Raw genomic sequence first — 15,986 nt, 5'->3', positions numbered from 1 at the left:
TTGGAAGCACTGGAAGGAACATCTCCCAGGAGAAGGGTTATGGGAATGGCATGTGCTGATGGCACATAGCAGGTCACCAAGATGCCAGCTCATTTATATGCAACTTCTCAGGGCATCCAGCACCAAGAAAACACAAGACAGACTGAAAGAAGTGACATCCTAAAACAAAGGCAGTTTACAATCAGACTAAAGCAAAGGCTCAGTGCACTTAGATATACTGGTGGAAAGATAGTGAACAGAGTAGGAGCCATAAGAGACACATCTAAGCAGTCAAAAAGCAATGTGCAAATCCTGATGATTCACAGTCGTGGGACAGGACGGAGATGAAAAATCACAATCACTGTCCCGTTCTAATAGGTAGAATCAGTCAAACCCAATATTGGCAAGGGCTTCCCAGCTAAGAAGCACCCAGCAGAAGGGAAAGGGATGCAACAGCTTCTGTCCCTTGTACTGGAAGCAACTGCAAGAAAGCCTGGTCAGACCACCTGGGTACAATGTGGTATCTGCATGCTGAACAGATGACTCAGGCATGCACATCTTTCAGCTTGTGAAGATGTGGAACAAGAGTGTGACTAAGTAGAACTGATTTTGTTTGAAAACAAAACCACCTTTTCCTCACTTGAGCTCATATTGGGCTTTGCTACGCTATAGTTCTGCATCATTGCTTCCTACAATCATGAGAATCAATCTCTCTTAATCGATTCAATTAATATTTCAAAACTCATACAAATAGCGAGAGCTTCAGCAATGAGGACTAACTATGACTGCCTAAGACCTATGTGTTTAGCACATGCTCGGTTGAGCGTGGGTGACTTTTTTCCATTGTGCCTTGTCTGACTCAGATTAGACCCTTTCAGTCTCCTGCATCTCAGCCTTAGCAAAGTCATGCAGTCTTTCTGCCTGTTTTTATTTGTTTGCTAATGGTCCACCCTGTATCTGATAAAGTTTTCCATTTTAAAAAGTGCTTGAAATGTCTATGTTCCTGCAGGGATTTTATTTCAACAAAGTGGCATTTTCCACCAAAATAATGAGACAGGAAAAAAAAACCATTTTGATACAAACAACCCAAGCAACATGAGAAATAACAGAATGGCTCATTATCAGTTATGTCTGATTCATACTAGAAATACATTTACATTCTCATGTATACGCAGTTATTTAGGATGCACAAAAGGAACTATAGCAATTTACTATAATGCAGTTTTATGACATTATATCCCCCAGATGCATTACCTGTAGATCACACTGAAAGAAATTATTGCATTGCGTGGTCAGACTTTATTGTCAAAGAGTCCAGCAATAATTTGTTTGTTGGTTAGAGTAAAAATGCCCCTTTCATTTTTTAAACAAAATCTACACCACAGAAGCTGGATTTCTATCAAAGATTTCCAATACCCTTTTGAGCTATTTTGAGCCGAGCTTTTATTCATTCCTTTCACCTGGCCCATTATGTTTCAAGTGAAAACAATTTGCATTACAATTGCATTTTTAGGAGTGATGCAGGAAGGGAGCTCTAATAAACAAACAGCAGTCCAAATTTCTCAGTATTAATTCACAATTTCAGTTATTTCAATATTTTACAGATAATTCAAATAAATACAAAGAAATGCATGACTTGGCAATGTTGTTATTTATTCTCTGCCATTTAATGGCAATAAAGTCACTGCATTGCAATTATATATATTGTATGCATTGTGATGTAAGTTACCTTTCTGTTTCACAAGTATGTCTATTTTCAGCTACAGTGTGTTAGTGGACATAGTGGGACATGCAGCACTGAAAAGAGGCACAGTGGCAATGATGGCACTAAGCTTCTCAGGAAGGCCAAAATGGGCAAGGGTGTGAAAAAGACAGGATCAAAGATGACTTCAAAGGCATCTCTGCATTCCTCTGGAATAAATGTAGTTGGATATTGCATTGGTACAGGGAATGATTTGCAAATCTCCATTTACAAGGAACTTCTGGGGCCATTTGGCTGGATTTGAGATCTTTACAGTCATTACTAGGATGGAAATGGCAGCTGAAGGAGTTCCAGCAGGGGCTCCATGGCCACTAGCTTTCCCACAGCACACCGAAGCTGCTACATTAAGATGAGACCAAGGTGTGTACTGTAACTCCAGCAAGAAAGTTCAGTCCTACCTCTCTAGACTGGATCATATTTTAGTTCATTGATCTCATTGAACACTATGGAAAATGCAGCAAAACTTAGTACATTCATTTTTCAGGTGTGGAAGTTGAGGTTTGACAAAAGAGCAATGTTACGTACTAAACTATCATCGAGTCCAAGACAGAACTGCTGGCAAGACTGACTCCAGGACCGGTGTTTGCTTGTCATATACATGTGTCTTTCTTGTAGCAGCTTTAGTCTGGAAAAGTTTGTTAGCAATTTTAGAGGGAACTCTTTAGCACAAAGAGCTCCACTTATGGAAATATGGGCTTTGGATGCAGTTCTATTTCTGGAATGTGGCACTTGAATACTAGAAAAATGCCAGCATCTGGATTTTCAAGGACTGAAAAGCAAGTTTGACAGACAGCATTCTCTTAAAAGAAATAAATACGTTTGTCCTTTCTTATGAAACTTTCTTTCTGTTGTTCCTTCCTTGAACAAGTAGTGCCTTGTCAGAATGGATCCAATGAAAAGTATAACGATAATGCTGCACTTAAATAGACCATCTGAAAACACCTGAACAAATAAATTGGCATTGCCTCCTGTTGATTTCCAGCTTCACTTCAGTCAGTTAACTGAGATCTCACTTGATGAAGCATTAAAAAAACAAGTGAGCTGTTTCTATTTCATGGAATTTGGAAACCAAAGCATCAAAGAAAAAATTCTAAGACATAAATCACCTTTTAATACTGCTATTTTTACTTTTATTATTTTATTTTATTTTATTTTATTTTATTTTATTTTATTTTATTTTATTTTATTTTATTTTTTTATTCAAGTGGTCCTTCTCTGTGTTCCACAATAAGCTGTGGCCAACAAACTCATGCTTCAGTTAGCCTGCATTAGTAAGCAGACTTTTCTGGATTTTCTTTTTTTATGAAAATAGTGGTTTCAAGCTCTATTTTCTGTAGATGGAGGAGATATAAGACAGCATAACAACAACTTACAGTGGCTGGGCAAACAGCCGTACATAACAATATTGGCAGCCTTCAGGTTTGCTTTTGTCTCTCGGCTGACAGGTGCAAGTGCATGGCATTGAGTATAGCACATTCTTGCAAGTGCACTTGTGAGACGTAACTGTGAACATCTGAACAGTTTGTGAACAGCTCTTTTCACTCTGTCAGATCAGATCAAGAGCAGAAGTAAAGACTGTGCTGCTAACGTGTAGCAAAATAGAACCATAATAAAACCAGTATTTATCTGTTGTTGCCCATGTATATGCATTGTTTTGTGGCATGCTGCTTGTCTCTATACAGATGCACCTATAAAATTTGAGTCACAGATAGGACTCTATAGAGTACATTTAAGCAGTGTGTCACAAACTACCACAAATGCATGGCAAACCTTACATTTTGGGTTTGCATATTTATAACTGATGTTTGTCCTCACCGCCAAACATCTATGAACAAAGGTTTGGATTGCTCTAACTTCAATACAATTGCAAGGCTGTCATCTTTACACAGATATTACTCATAATCTCAGTGGCAGAGTTGCTTATTATCTGAAGATAACAATGAATGCACCACAGTCAGCGCAAGGCTTGAAAGAGAAGGATTTTGCAAGACAGAGCTGATATGAGCCCCAGCTAATAGGGAAGAATTCAAGACCATGACTTTGGAGCCATCAACAGTGTTAGTTCCTTTTCTACTACACAGTTAGGCTCCAATACGTGGCACTTACCCTCTAGACACATAACTCACCTCATTATTCTCCAGTGAAACCTGGTTCTGCATTGCTAGTTCTACCCACAGATGCATGGGGAGCCATGCAGAACACAGGACGACACAGTATCCTTTAGGGTATCAGCTTTAAATTTCTCTTTAAATTTCTCACGTCTTGAGAAAGATTACCCAAAATCTGGGTTACAATTAATGTCTTTCTTGCTCATTTGAATTAGCGTCATCTGGAGAACATCTGTGGGACATTTGCTCTACACAGATTATTGACTTAATTTCAAGAAATTATCTCATTCCTTCGATCAGTCTTTCTTCTTTGCTGAGACTGGGACAGTGAAGGTTATGACAAGAGAGGTGAGAAAATTATTTGATCATAGAGACAGGAAATGCTTCTTCACTACCCAGGGAGAAGACAGCTTTATCAGAACTTCTAGCCACTTACTTCAAGCCTTGTCTCAGAGTTAGTGGTGCATAGTATACATGGATATTAGAAATATGCACCCACCCTTATCTCTAGAGAGCAGTGCTTTTCTTTTATCCTGCTAGAATTTAATTAGGTGAAACACTAGATTAGAATCCTCTAGCATATAAACTCAGCAATACAGTTTCATCTGTAATTGGCTCCATCTCAGGAGAATTGCAGGAGCCCAAGAAGATAAATCAATTCTTTTCCTGCTTGCTAATTAAGCGTGCATAAAGCTGAGTTACCATGCCAAGAATTAGTAAGCCACCTCTACCCTTCTTTCATCTTTCTTATTCTTTATTTTTCTCCTCAAGTCCAACCTCTGCCTTTCAGAAATTTACTTTATGTCAAGAAGTTGTGAAGAGTGAAAGGCAAACACTGCTAAGTGACAGCTGTACTCCAGAGAACAGCAACATCCATTCCGGAGTCAGACACTGCATTTCATGAATCAGTCAGCCGTTTTCCTAGGAGCCACTGGTTCAGTCTGGCTTTGGGTGTATTTATTTTGAAGTAAACAAGAGAACATATGTTATGATACCAAATAGCAGCACTTCCTGGTGGAACGCACTGTAACAGAAAACTCGTGTACTTTACGTGTACTTGCACATGGGACTGAGTCGTGGTATGAAGCCTGTAGTCTCTGCTCAGGATGCTGCAAGACCAGGCTGCCTTGAACTTACATGAGTAGAGTGCTTGGCTTAGACCAAGAACACTTGGCATCAGGTCTTTGTTCTGTTACCAGGAAAAATAAGAAATCAGAGATAAAAGTCAGTTCATTTTCATTATGGTTTGACCAAACAATGGTAAGTCCAAAGAAATATACTTATAAAAATATTGCATAATGAATTTCCTGTTGATAATGCCAAAATGAGTTTCATTCATTAACACTACCTTTATTCTGAGTCCTTGAATTCACAGAGTAACCTGTGCCTGAACTGAGGGCCTGGAAGGTAAAACCTCCAATCTTATCAGTTCTGTAGGAATACGCTGGGCTTCTCCTTTAAGAGAACAAATGCTATAATGAAGTCCTATTCTAGCTTTCACATTCTGATTATGTGCAAGTAGTTATTCACAATGACACTTTGTATTCTGACAAAAAAGATTGTATGACAAGGGCCAAATCCTAGTGTCTTTACTCAGTACTGAAGCAAATCTCAGCAGGAATTCACTGAAATCTGTAAAGGCTGAATAGAATTAAGCCAAGAGCATTTTTAGGCCTCAAATCTGAGAACACTTTTCTATTTAATATTACGAACATGAATAGTTGTGGAGATTGCAAAAGTCAGTTGCAGTGGGGTTTTTTTTGTTTAAAAGTTTTTTAAACTTTTTTCCTTGCTTATAAATTTCACCTGCCTATTTTAACTGAAAAAGCCCTGAGCTGCTAAGAGAACAGAAAAATAGAATGCTGATGAGTCTGATTATCAGAATTCAGAACAAGCCAGAAGCAGCTTTGTTTGATGATTGTTCTAACATGATACATGGACCATGTTCCCTTTTCACAGAAAGTATTCAGAAAGGTGAATTCTTGGTTACAGAAGAACTGAAGTACTCTCAAAAGTCTAATATTCTACACATTCCACACAGTAGAAAAAACCAATTTTGCCTATTATTCCTAAAGCACAGCTCAGATCCTACACAGATTTTTAACAGTTCCTCTGAGTGGTTAAACTTAGCCTATATTCCAACAATAGTTTTATTCTTACAAACATTATAGTATTTGAGCTGTATTTTCTGACTCATTGAAATAATTCCACATATAGTTCTAAGACAAAAATCAATTTAACGGAACTAACTTGTATTTCTCTGAAAGAGATAATATTAGTGATTGCAGAGATAGTTAAGTAGACTGGTCCTGCAGTAGGTGTTTATCATAACTTGGGCTTTTTTTCTTTTCTTTGTGAAAGAACTGGGTGACTTTAATTTGACCAAAAGACATGGCAGGTGGTCTTTCTTTTTAATTTATTAAATCTAATGTATTGTCTAATACAAGTAACAACTATTTCTGAACTATAGCTAGTACTATTGTTTAGTTTAAATCTTTGTTACTATGATATGGTCATTTTTAATTACTATTGGTGAATGTAATTTAAAAGAAGCATCTTTTCCCTTCTCTTTTCACAATATTTTCAATACAGAATTATTTTCATCCTTGACATATCAGAAAAATTTTCTGTTGGTGCAAACTCCTGCAGTTTCTCCCTAATTTATGCCATCTGAGAACCTGAAACCATAAATTAATCAAATTATCATTTAACTAAATTACATCTTTCACAGGAACAGAAACACAGCGCAGATTGCCGCACCATTGTACTGATTACCAACTTCCTAGGTTTTTTATAACTACGTGTGGATTTAATACTATAATGAAATACTGTAACAGTTTACCTGATATCAATACTAATGCTACTTTGCTAATTAAATATGGCATTTGTAATCTAGTAGTCTTATTAAATCATTAGTGATAAGGGACCCTCTCTAACTGGTTGGAAGCACTAAAGAAAATTAATTAAAGAAATAGTAAATTAATCTTCACTGAACAAAGCCATTCAAATACGCAGCTGATTTCCTGATAGCTTTTTGGATCCAATTTCAATAACGAAATCCATAAGCAAAATCTAAAAATGGAAAACATGAGAAATAAGGGGTCTGAAAGAAGTACAAGCTTTTGCACACTGATGTCCAGAATGTCGCTAAGAATACCAATGTAGTATTTTGTGTTGCTTTGGCAGGAATAATTAGTCTGTTGTTGGACAAATCATGTGGGGCTGATGAGTACTAGCACATATCATTTTGGTGCATAAACACACACAGCAACTGCATGTCGCACACACTCTTGGCTACTAATCTTCTACTTAGGAAAATGCTGGACTTGTGCATGACGTGTCCATGTGTATAACCATCTCTAAAAAATGCAGTAGTTGTTTCATTCGTAGAGGTACATCCTAGAGGATAAAACCAGCTAGTGAAATATTTGTATCCCATTATCACAGTGTCACAGTATGTTAGAGATTGGAAGGGACCTCAAAAGATCATCTAGTCCAATCCCCCTGCCAGAGCAGGAACACCTAGATAAGGTTACACAGGAATGTGTCCAGGCGGGTTTTGAATGTCTCCAGAGAAGGAGACTCCACAACCTCCCTGGGCAGCCTGTTCCAGTGTTCCGTCACCCTCACTGAGAAGAAGTTTCTTCTCAAGTTTAAGTGGAACCTCTTGTGTTCCAGTTTGTACCCATTACCCCTTGTCCTATCATTGTTTGCCACTGAGAAGAGCCTGGCTCCATCCTCATGACACTCCCCCTTTATATATTTATATACACTAATAAGGTCACCCCTCAGTCTCCTCTTCTCCAAACTATAGAGACCCAGCTCCCTCAGCCTTTCCTCATAAGGGAGATGCTCCACTCCCTTAATCATCTTAGTTGCCCTGCGCTGGACTCTCTCCAGCAGGTCCCTGTCCTTCTTGAACTGAGGGGCCCAGGACTGGACACAATATTCCAGGTGCCGTCTCCCCAGGGCAGAGTAGAGGGGAAGGAGGACCTCTCTCGACCTACTGACCACCCCCCTTCTAATACACCCCAGGATGCCATTGGCCTTCTTGGCCACAAGGGCACAGTGTTGGCTCATGGTCATCCTGCCGTCCACTAGGACCCCCAGGTCCCTCTCCCCTACACTACTCTCTAACAGGTCGTTCCCCAACCTATACTGGAACCTGGGGTAATTATGTAGAAGGTCATTTTGTATGAACCCTTCTCCAGTCAAACAGCTCTTTGCCTAACTCTTTCCCTGCTAGCCTATGACCATTAGGCCTGCCTGCATCCGTTATCTTTGCCTTGGGCCTTCCCAGGGACTGTGGATCATTTACTCCTTGGGGGAGAGCTGAGTAGCAGGACTTGCCCATCAGGATAAGATAGATCAGTGAAGTGAAGGAGACATTCAAGTATTTAGCTGCCTCTAAGGCTCACTTTGCTTCCCCAATGTCCTTATTGTACCCTCAGAGGGATACAAACTAATAATCCCTAGGGAACCTCTGAATATTTGAAAATTAAGCAAAATGAAACAGAGTCTGCCTTATCCCCAAGGACAGACTCCACACTCCAGCATCACTTTCTGATGTCACCAGCCCAATGTACTCATAGACCAGAAAAATAATCAGAGAGCATAAATTATATTAATTGCTTTATTTCTGGAAATAGCTTATCATTCTATTAAATTGCCAATTTGTTATCTGTCCAAATGATAAAGACGTTTAGCTCATGACTGCTTCTGCTTCAGGGAGGAAAACAATTGAAGCAAGATAAGAGTACTACTGGGCTGTTCATTTTCACTACTGTAATCACATGAGGTCTCAAAATTAGGGCCACAGCCGGACCATGATAACTACAATGCAAACTGATACACCATCTTTTTCAACAGAGTGCCACATCACACACACAGGACTCAGGTTATTCAATAAGACAAGTGGGAAAAATGAAAGAAGAAAAGAGCATGATAAAACAACCAGCGCTCACATCCCACCAGATGATTGCATCTACACAACTTATTTAACAGTAATATTCAGTTCTGGTTGTTTGCATTGCTTGGTATTATACACAGTGGACTCATTTCACAGCTGCTTGAAACAGTGTTATCCACAGTGCCTTTATATTTATTATGCTGCCTCAGAGGATGGAGAGGCTACACAGCATTAAATTAAATGTTTAGTTAAAACTTTTAAATGTCTGGATATGCATAAAGTTCCTTCAAGCTACAAAACTGCCAAGGTTGCTTAGATTATTTTTATGAACATCCCCTAATTTGTAATCAAAAGGTACACAGAAAAGGGAAGTATGGCAGATCTCACTTGAACAAAGAAATCGTAGCCTTCACAGAGGATTTCATAGCAAGACACAGTTATCAAAATAAGTTTAGTTTGCTGACATACATTCACTGCATCCAACACAGAAAGAGTACCCCCTTTCAAAACCTCAGAGAAAGGCAGAATGGTTTACAAAGATCCTCCCTGACGGGCTTTGTGAGACACAAAGCCTGTGTGAAGACAGTTAAAGGGACCTGCTGACCTATGGAAGACCAGACTCTGAGTGTCTGAGAATGAGTATTGCCTTGCCAAAGAGTCTTCTTACATTTGTGAATTCAGGTTACCTCATAGGAAATTAGAATTCATGTCTTTTCCCAAAACCACAGCCAACGCAAAGTGTGAGTCACCTGTTCCTGGGAACAATCTCATAAGAAGTAATCACTAACAGCATTACAAACACTTCCTTTTGCCAGACCTGCAATCCTTTTCTTTGAGGTTGGTTATCCATAATGTCCAGTATAATATCACTTAGGCTACTCCACAGAAAAGCATTGGAGCAGTGAAAGGAATGAGGTAAAAGGGGTAAAATGAGATTTGCTTAGTACTTTATCCTTTTGATGCTTTTGGGAACTTTGTGAGAACCTGTGGAAAGAGATAATATTAGCAAAATATGGCAGTAGGCTGAGTTCTCAACAGCTATTGATCTGTGCCTCAGAGTCACTAAGGTTTCTATTTTGAAAACATCCTGCTGCTTATGGCCTTTTTCCCAACACATAAACACCCTTACAAAAAGGAAGAGAAAGTATCTCAGCGGCAGGTTAAGATGAGGTTTCAAGGGAGAACAGATGGATGAGAGCCCTTAAATAGGTACAAATAGGTGAAATGGGAGCAATGTATCTGGCTCCTCATTCTTAAAATGCTTAAATCCTTTCTCCAGAGCTAGCCCTTCTAACTTTGCCCACTGAAGTCAACGGTATTTTACATTGATTGGTCTCAGTTTGCGCTTGCAATCTGTAGCACGGTAGGGAAATATGTCTTCATCTTCACAGGTCAAATCAACCCCTCAGCTACAAAACTCTCTTTCCCCATACACTGATACAACCTCCATCCTTTTCCTAAGCCGATCACAGCCTGAATTCAGTCCTACTGCACATTTAAAGAACTGAATCATTGGAATATATTGCAGCTCAGTATATTTAGATTGGTATCTTGTAAGTCTGGTATCCTGTTATTTTTGAATGTTGTAAAAATACATTGCTCTAGTATTTAGTATGTAATTTTAGTACTAAATATGACAGCAATAATTCTAGGAATGAGAGAGGTATTTACTATAAACAAACCCAAGGAATAATAAGACATAGCACCCTCTGAATCCCTTTTTCCATCAGTTATCATTGACATAGTATAATCATAAGCTACAAAGTGTGTACCATTTAAAGAGCTGGAAGCAGCAGATGTGATGTCTCTGGCAAGTCAGACTCCTAGAGCGGGACTGTACTGCTCAAAGCAGATGCACGCATCCACCATCTCCAGCTACAGGCAGAGCCCAGGCTGGATGAACAGTGGCCTCAGCAGTGGGCGGTAAGCCCTACTTGAGCTGCTGAGCTGTCAGAGAAAGGAGCTGTGGCAGGTGAGCAGACTGCATGGCATCAGGTCCTGCAGGGACCCGAGCCCCAAACCCACATTGTACAGGAGGAGGTATGGAAGGAGGCTGAGAACCAGGACTTCTCTGCCCACACTCAGCCACAGCCTAAAGCCAGATGATCCTGGTAGTTTTCAATGATATGTGCATATGGGGAGAGGAAAGGATATTACAGCACAGTGCTGGTTGTGCCCGTCCATCTGCTCAGCACTCTGAAACAGGAGAAAACGCTGAAACTGATTGTTTCTCTGGGTGTTTGTGGGACAGGAAAGGGTCTGCAGTTTTACTGTAAGTGGAGTCATGTCACCAGCCCTTAACCTGCTGTGCTAACAGAGGGAAGGAGCCACAAGGCAGGATCTTTGTCTGGAAAGGTGGAGAAGTTACCTCCTCAAAAGATACTGCAGGTTCCAGAGCTGAGCTGGGCAGCTGTCAAGAACAGGCAGTTTCTAACACAGTTGCATTAAGATTTCTCTCACAGTTCGCAGCCCTAGGGTAATTTTATGGTTCCAAATATGTATTTTTATGCTGTAAAAAAAATCACAGCAACCTTGTTATGCAGACAAATTGCAAACAGCTTTTTCAGTACAGCTTTGAGCCCAAACCCCAAACTCCACTAGAAGCCTCATGAACTTCCTGTCATTCCAACCCAAAGATGTGCATAAAACAGTAATTCACCTGGTTTGGACTCTGGTCCGTGAGACTGCTGAAGGTAGCTGTGATGGGAGCGGGCCAAAGAGGTATCTCTAGATGTACCCCACAGAGGTTCTGAGACAGAGCCAGGAAGAGCAGGCATGCTGGAGTGGCGCCAGAGAGCATGGTCCCCTCCAGACTGCCCTGCATGGTGGTCCTGGCGCCCAGGTGAGTGGGAGGCTTTGTGCTGTGCTCCTATCCAAAGGTATCTTCAGTATCTCCCTAACAGGCATGTCTGCTCTGTCAGCCCAAAAGAATGGTGCAAAGTTGCATATTCCAGAATGCAGCCTTCGTTTTCTTAACTGTAACGCTGCACTGCTCACCAGTCCTATTTTATCTCCTGGGGCTCAGAAGGAGCGACCTCCTGATACTACCACAGAGTTCTGCTGTTTCTGGAGACACTTCTGGCGCTCTCACTGCACAAATTTATGAAATCTATCACTTGCCTGAGGACCTGGGTTACACAGCCTCAGTTTTCTGAGACCCTGGAGGGGCCATTGGTGTCACCAATGCAAGGAAGAGAAGTAAGAAAAAGGGGTAATTTTAAAAGGTGGTAAAGCAAATAAGGTGTTCAGCACGGGGTTCAGCATATAAGGTAAAGGGTGAGGATTTCAAACCAGAAGCACAGCAGACTCAAAGGATGCAGGCTATCAGGAAGGTTGTGTGCTTTTACACTGTTATGGAGGACAAAAAGTGTGTCAGGATGTCTTAGGAGCTCTTGGTCAAGAACTGTTTGTGGACACATGCCCACTAGGTATGCCCCTGGGGACCTTGTGGGTGTGCAAGCTCATGAGCTCAGGCCCTTATGTTCCCTCAGCTCCAGTGTGTAGTATGCATTGTTCATGCACACAAAAACTACATTTCAGAACTAAACCAGAGAGGAAAGCAGGGCACAAGCAGTGAGGGACACGATTTGATTTAAAACTGACTGTTCAAATGATATCACCAGTGAAGGTACAGCCCCACCAATCTTCCTTCTATGTGGAGCAGAAGAAAACATGCATCATCAATCCCCCCACATATATTTATCAGAACAAAAACCTATGAAGGCTGTGAAAAGTCAGACTGTCCTAAAGACTTAGAGCTTAAACTTCTTGCACGTATGGTCATTTTCCAATATCCAGTGAAGTCAATGAAAGCCTGCAATTAATGGCAGAAGGCCCCAGGTTTTATGCTCATTAAGAATACTCCTTTTGAGGCTGGCATCTACCCATGCGTAACTGATTCAAAGCACCTGTGCTACAGACGGAATACTAGTTTGGGGAAGTAAACATATCTTCACAGTGTGGCAACAGCCATGAGTAGAGATACAGCCCCTTGTTGACTAAACACCAATTAATGTAAAAGCAGATCTAGAAAGTCATTTGCATGTTCCAGCAGCCAAACCATTCTTACAGAACAAAAGTAGCTCAGCTTTTCTTCTTAATCTTGCTAATTCATAGCAACCGGCTACAATGAAATCCACATGCAGACGTACCTCACTCTAGTATTGAGTCTTTTATAAATTTGTGTAACTTACAGGAAAGGATGGATGAGGATTATGGATTCTAGTATCATACAAACAGTTTCTGCATACTCCAAGTAACAGTCACTTGCAGGAAAACCTTATTCAGAAGAAGATATAATGCATATGCAAATCTAAGTATGCATTGAAGTCACACTGCAATCAGCAAAGCCAGAGATAATTTAAAGGAGATAGATTTAGGCATGCATTTTCATGCTTTCCTAAATTGAACCCAACAGGAGCTGAATTCAATAGGACCACTGACCATTAATTGGGCCATTACTCTGTATTTCTGAACTCAGTGTTGCCTGCTTATCTTCAGGTTCTTATCACATTTACTGTGGAGATCTTTCCTTGAACATGCAGCATGAGAGTTTATAAGCACCAATTAATACATAAGTAGAGGAGATGACAGATGGCTTAATTTAGAAATAGGAAATATTTCACATTCACATACAGCAGCACTCAGGTTCTGTTCAGCTGTCACTCTTCATCACTGCTTTCTGCATGCATGCTACATCTCATAATTACACATACCTGTTTTCTTAACTAGGAGATATGCATGTTGTTCATATTTGCTTAACCTAAGCCAACTTTTAAACCAGTGGTAACTCAGGATGCTAATCATGAACCGGACTTCTGGGCTGCCTCACATAAGAGTTCAGAACACCTGTCAGAGCCTTACAGTTCAGGTCACCATTTCTCTGTGTTAGGTAGTAACTCAAGATCAACTAGTATTTAGAAGTGGCAGCAAGCACAGCTTCAAGACAGTCCTTTCACATCGATCCTTAATCTTATCCTCAGAAGAATATTTGCAACCATTTCATTGCCACAGTTTCATGTCACCACAAACCTTTATTTGCTAGATAGAAGTACTCTGTGTAGAAAGCAATGTGAAGATGCTAAATGGAGCTCTGAAAATGCAGGCATGCTCAGGTAGAGAACAGTTCTTCAAATGCCTCTCTCCAGTCCTTACAGGCAGTTTACAACATGACATCTGTGGAAAACAGCTAAGACCCGAGATAAAAGGAGTTGTTTTCAAAACTAGCAGATGAGTATTAAGAAAAGGTCAGAATCTGATGTGCTCAAAGTGTAGCACGTTTCTGCTGAAATTACAGCCAAGTCATTTAAGTTCTAATTTACTTTCAAGTATGAATCATGGCATCAGATGGGCATTCCACTTTTCCATATGTTAAGTCCCAAAATAAATATTTGTGGTTTCAACCTGTGGTACATGACATGAGTCTAGATCTCTATCCAGGTTTTTCATATCCTCATATTACAGAGATGTAAGATGTGGGTTTCATTTTGTAGAGCAATTCAACTATACAGTAGTATCTAGTTCTCCTCCTTCCAATAAAATAACCCACACATTTTCAGATGTATTCCTTTTACCAGCCTACTAAAAGCAATATTTTGGTCATCTATACTCCATTTTATGTGTTTCCTCAAGAGCTGATGGAGAGTTGTTTACTGAGACAGACTTGGAACACTGTTCAGTGAATGCAAACATACTATAGGGTATCTTTAATTTCTGTTTTCATATTGTTTTTTCTTTCTATTGCTATATAGTAAAGTTTTGCAGTGAGACTTGACTGCGGGGCTTGTATTTGCAATATATATTTACAGGAAAAGGAATATATATTAGAAAGGCAATAGAAATATTTCAGGTCACTTTAGCTCGCATATGCCTAGAAACAAGTATTTCCTTTGATTAGTGCTAAAGCTAACTGATGAAGAAAACTTCCTTTTAACTAGATTCCTGATACCAGTTTGCTTAAAAGTTTGATATACTCAGTGCCCATAGGGCTGTAATAAATGATAAATTTAGAAACCACTAAAACATTTCAGGAGGCTGAATGAATGCTTGTTGACAAAGCACTTGCACAAATTTGCATGATTCTGTCATAGCTGAGAGCACTCGAAACGCAAAAAGAGCTGTGAAGTCCACTAAAAACTTCAAACTGACTTAATCTGAAGCAAATATTGATACTAAATGGCACTAGAGTCCGTGTGGAAGAAGGGACAAAGGTGAATGAAATGGAAATAGTTATCTTCTACTTGTTGTTACCTTACAAATCAGAAGGGTGATGAAATTCTCAAGGAAAAAGCTGTAATTTTCAGCAGGTGGAGAACTAGGAGGAGCACAGATGATTACCCCACTGTAATACCCCACTCTTTTAGTCAAATTACCTTCTCAGCCTGCTTCATTGACATGCCGTGCTTGCAAGACTTGCACCTCCATGGGTGTCAGTTCACCCGCAGTCCTGGGTTGGGAAGGGAGGAAACTACATGTAAAACTGAGTTAATCATGTTGTCTAGTTTGGGCTGAAAAAAATGGGTGAATCCAAGATTTTGACCTTTTGTTTTAAAATGCTATTTTTATTTCACCATTTGCTTAAAGATAATGGTAAGAAGCCATGCCCTCTCCCTGAAGAAAAAAACCTTTCATGATTCTGCAACACTCTTGTCAGAGCTGTTGTGACGATTTCTTCTTTATTCTCTGGTCAACATCAAACTTTCTTTAAGCTGTGTTTTCTAAGGAGTATGTTCACACTCTGATTTTTTGTGTGCCAATATTTATGATAAAATCACATATGGCTGCACATAACACAGATTTTAGTACACGGACAAAAGGAAAATATTCGAAAAAGACTGACCTGTATTTTGGGTGATGGGGGAAGGATACTAGATATCACTGTCTAATTGAAATATTCTACAAACTGGACCCCAGATTTCATCACCAGATAATAAAAAGAGCCTGGATGAAGATCTACCTTTGAGTCCTGTGTCTGGCGTCCTTTTTAGCTGGCCTAGAGATGTAGCTCTTATTTCCTAACAGTTTCATCACTGCTGATAGTCACACTGGTGAATGACTCATTTCAGCCATTCTTGATGCCTTCCATGGAGCACTGACCAGGAATGAGAAGTTCTACCTTCTGGCAGGCACCCCTGGGGAAGCAGAAGCGAAAATCTCAGAGTCTTTCATGCAGAGAATTGAAAATTAGATCAGGGTTTTTAAAAAGTTACTTCTGACTTGGAGTGACTCA

General features: G+C 40.0%; 1 protein-coding gene across 1 annotated transcript in view; it reads right to left on the bottom strand.

Moving 5' to 3' along the window:
• Positions 1–15,784, bottom strand: part of CALCR (calcitonin receptor) — a gene marked incomplete at both ends in the record, with an annotated part of 117,634 nt that extends 101,850 nt beyond the window's left edge. Inside the window, one exon of the mRNA XM_080610514.1 lies at positions 15,714–15,784. Within this exon, the coding sequence (XP_080466640.1) occupies positions 15,714–15,784 (71 nt within the window). The remainder of the gene's footprint in view (positions 1–15,713) is intronic.
• Positions 15,785–15,986: the final 202 nt, after the last annotated feature.

The sequence above is a fragment of the Psittacula echo genome, assembly GCF_963264785.1.
Source record: "Psittacula echo genome assembly, chromosome: 2".
In the NCBI taxonomy this organism is placed as follows: domain Eukaryota; kingdom Metazoa; phylum Chordata; class Aves; order Psittaciformes; family Psittacidae; genus Psittacula; species Psittacula echo.
This window is presented reverse-complemented; position numbering and strand designations above follow the sequence as displayed.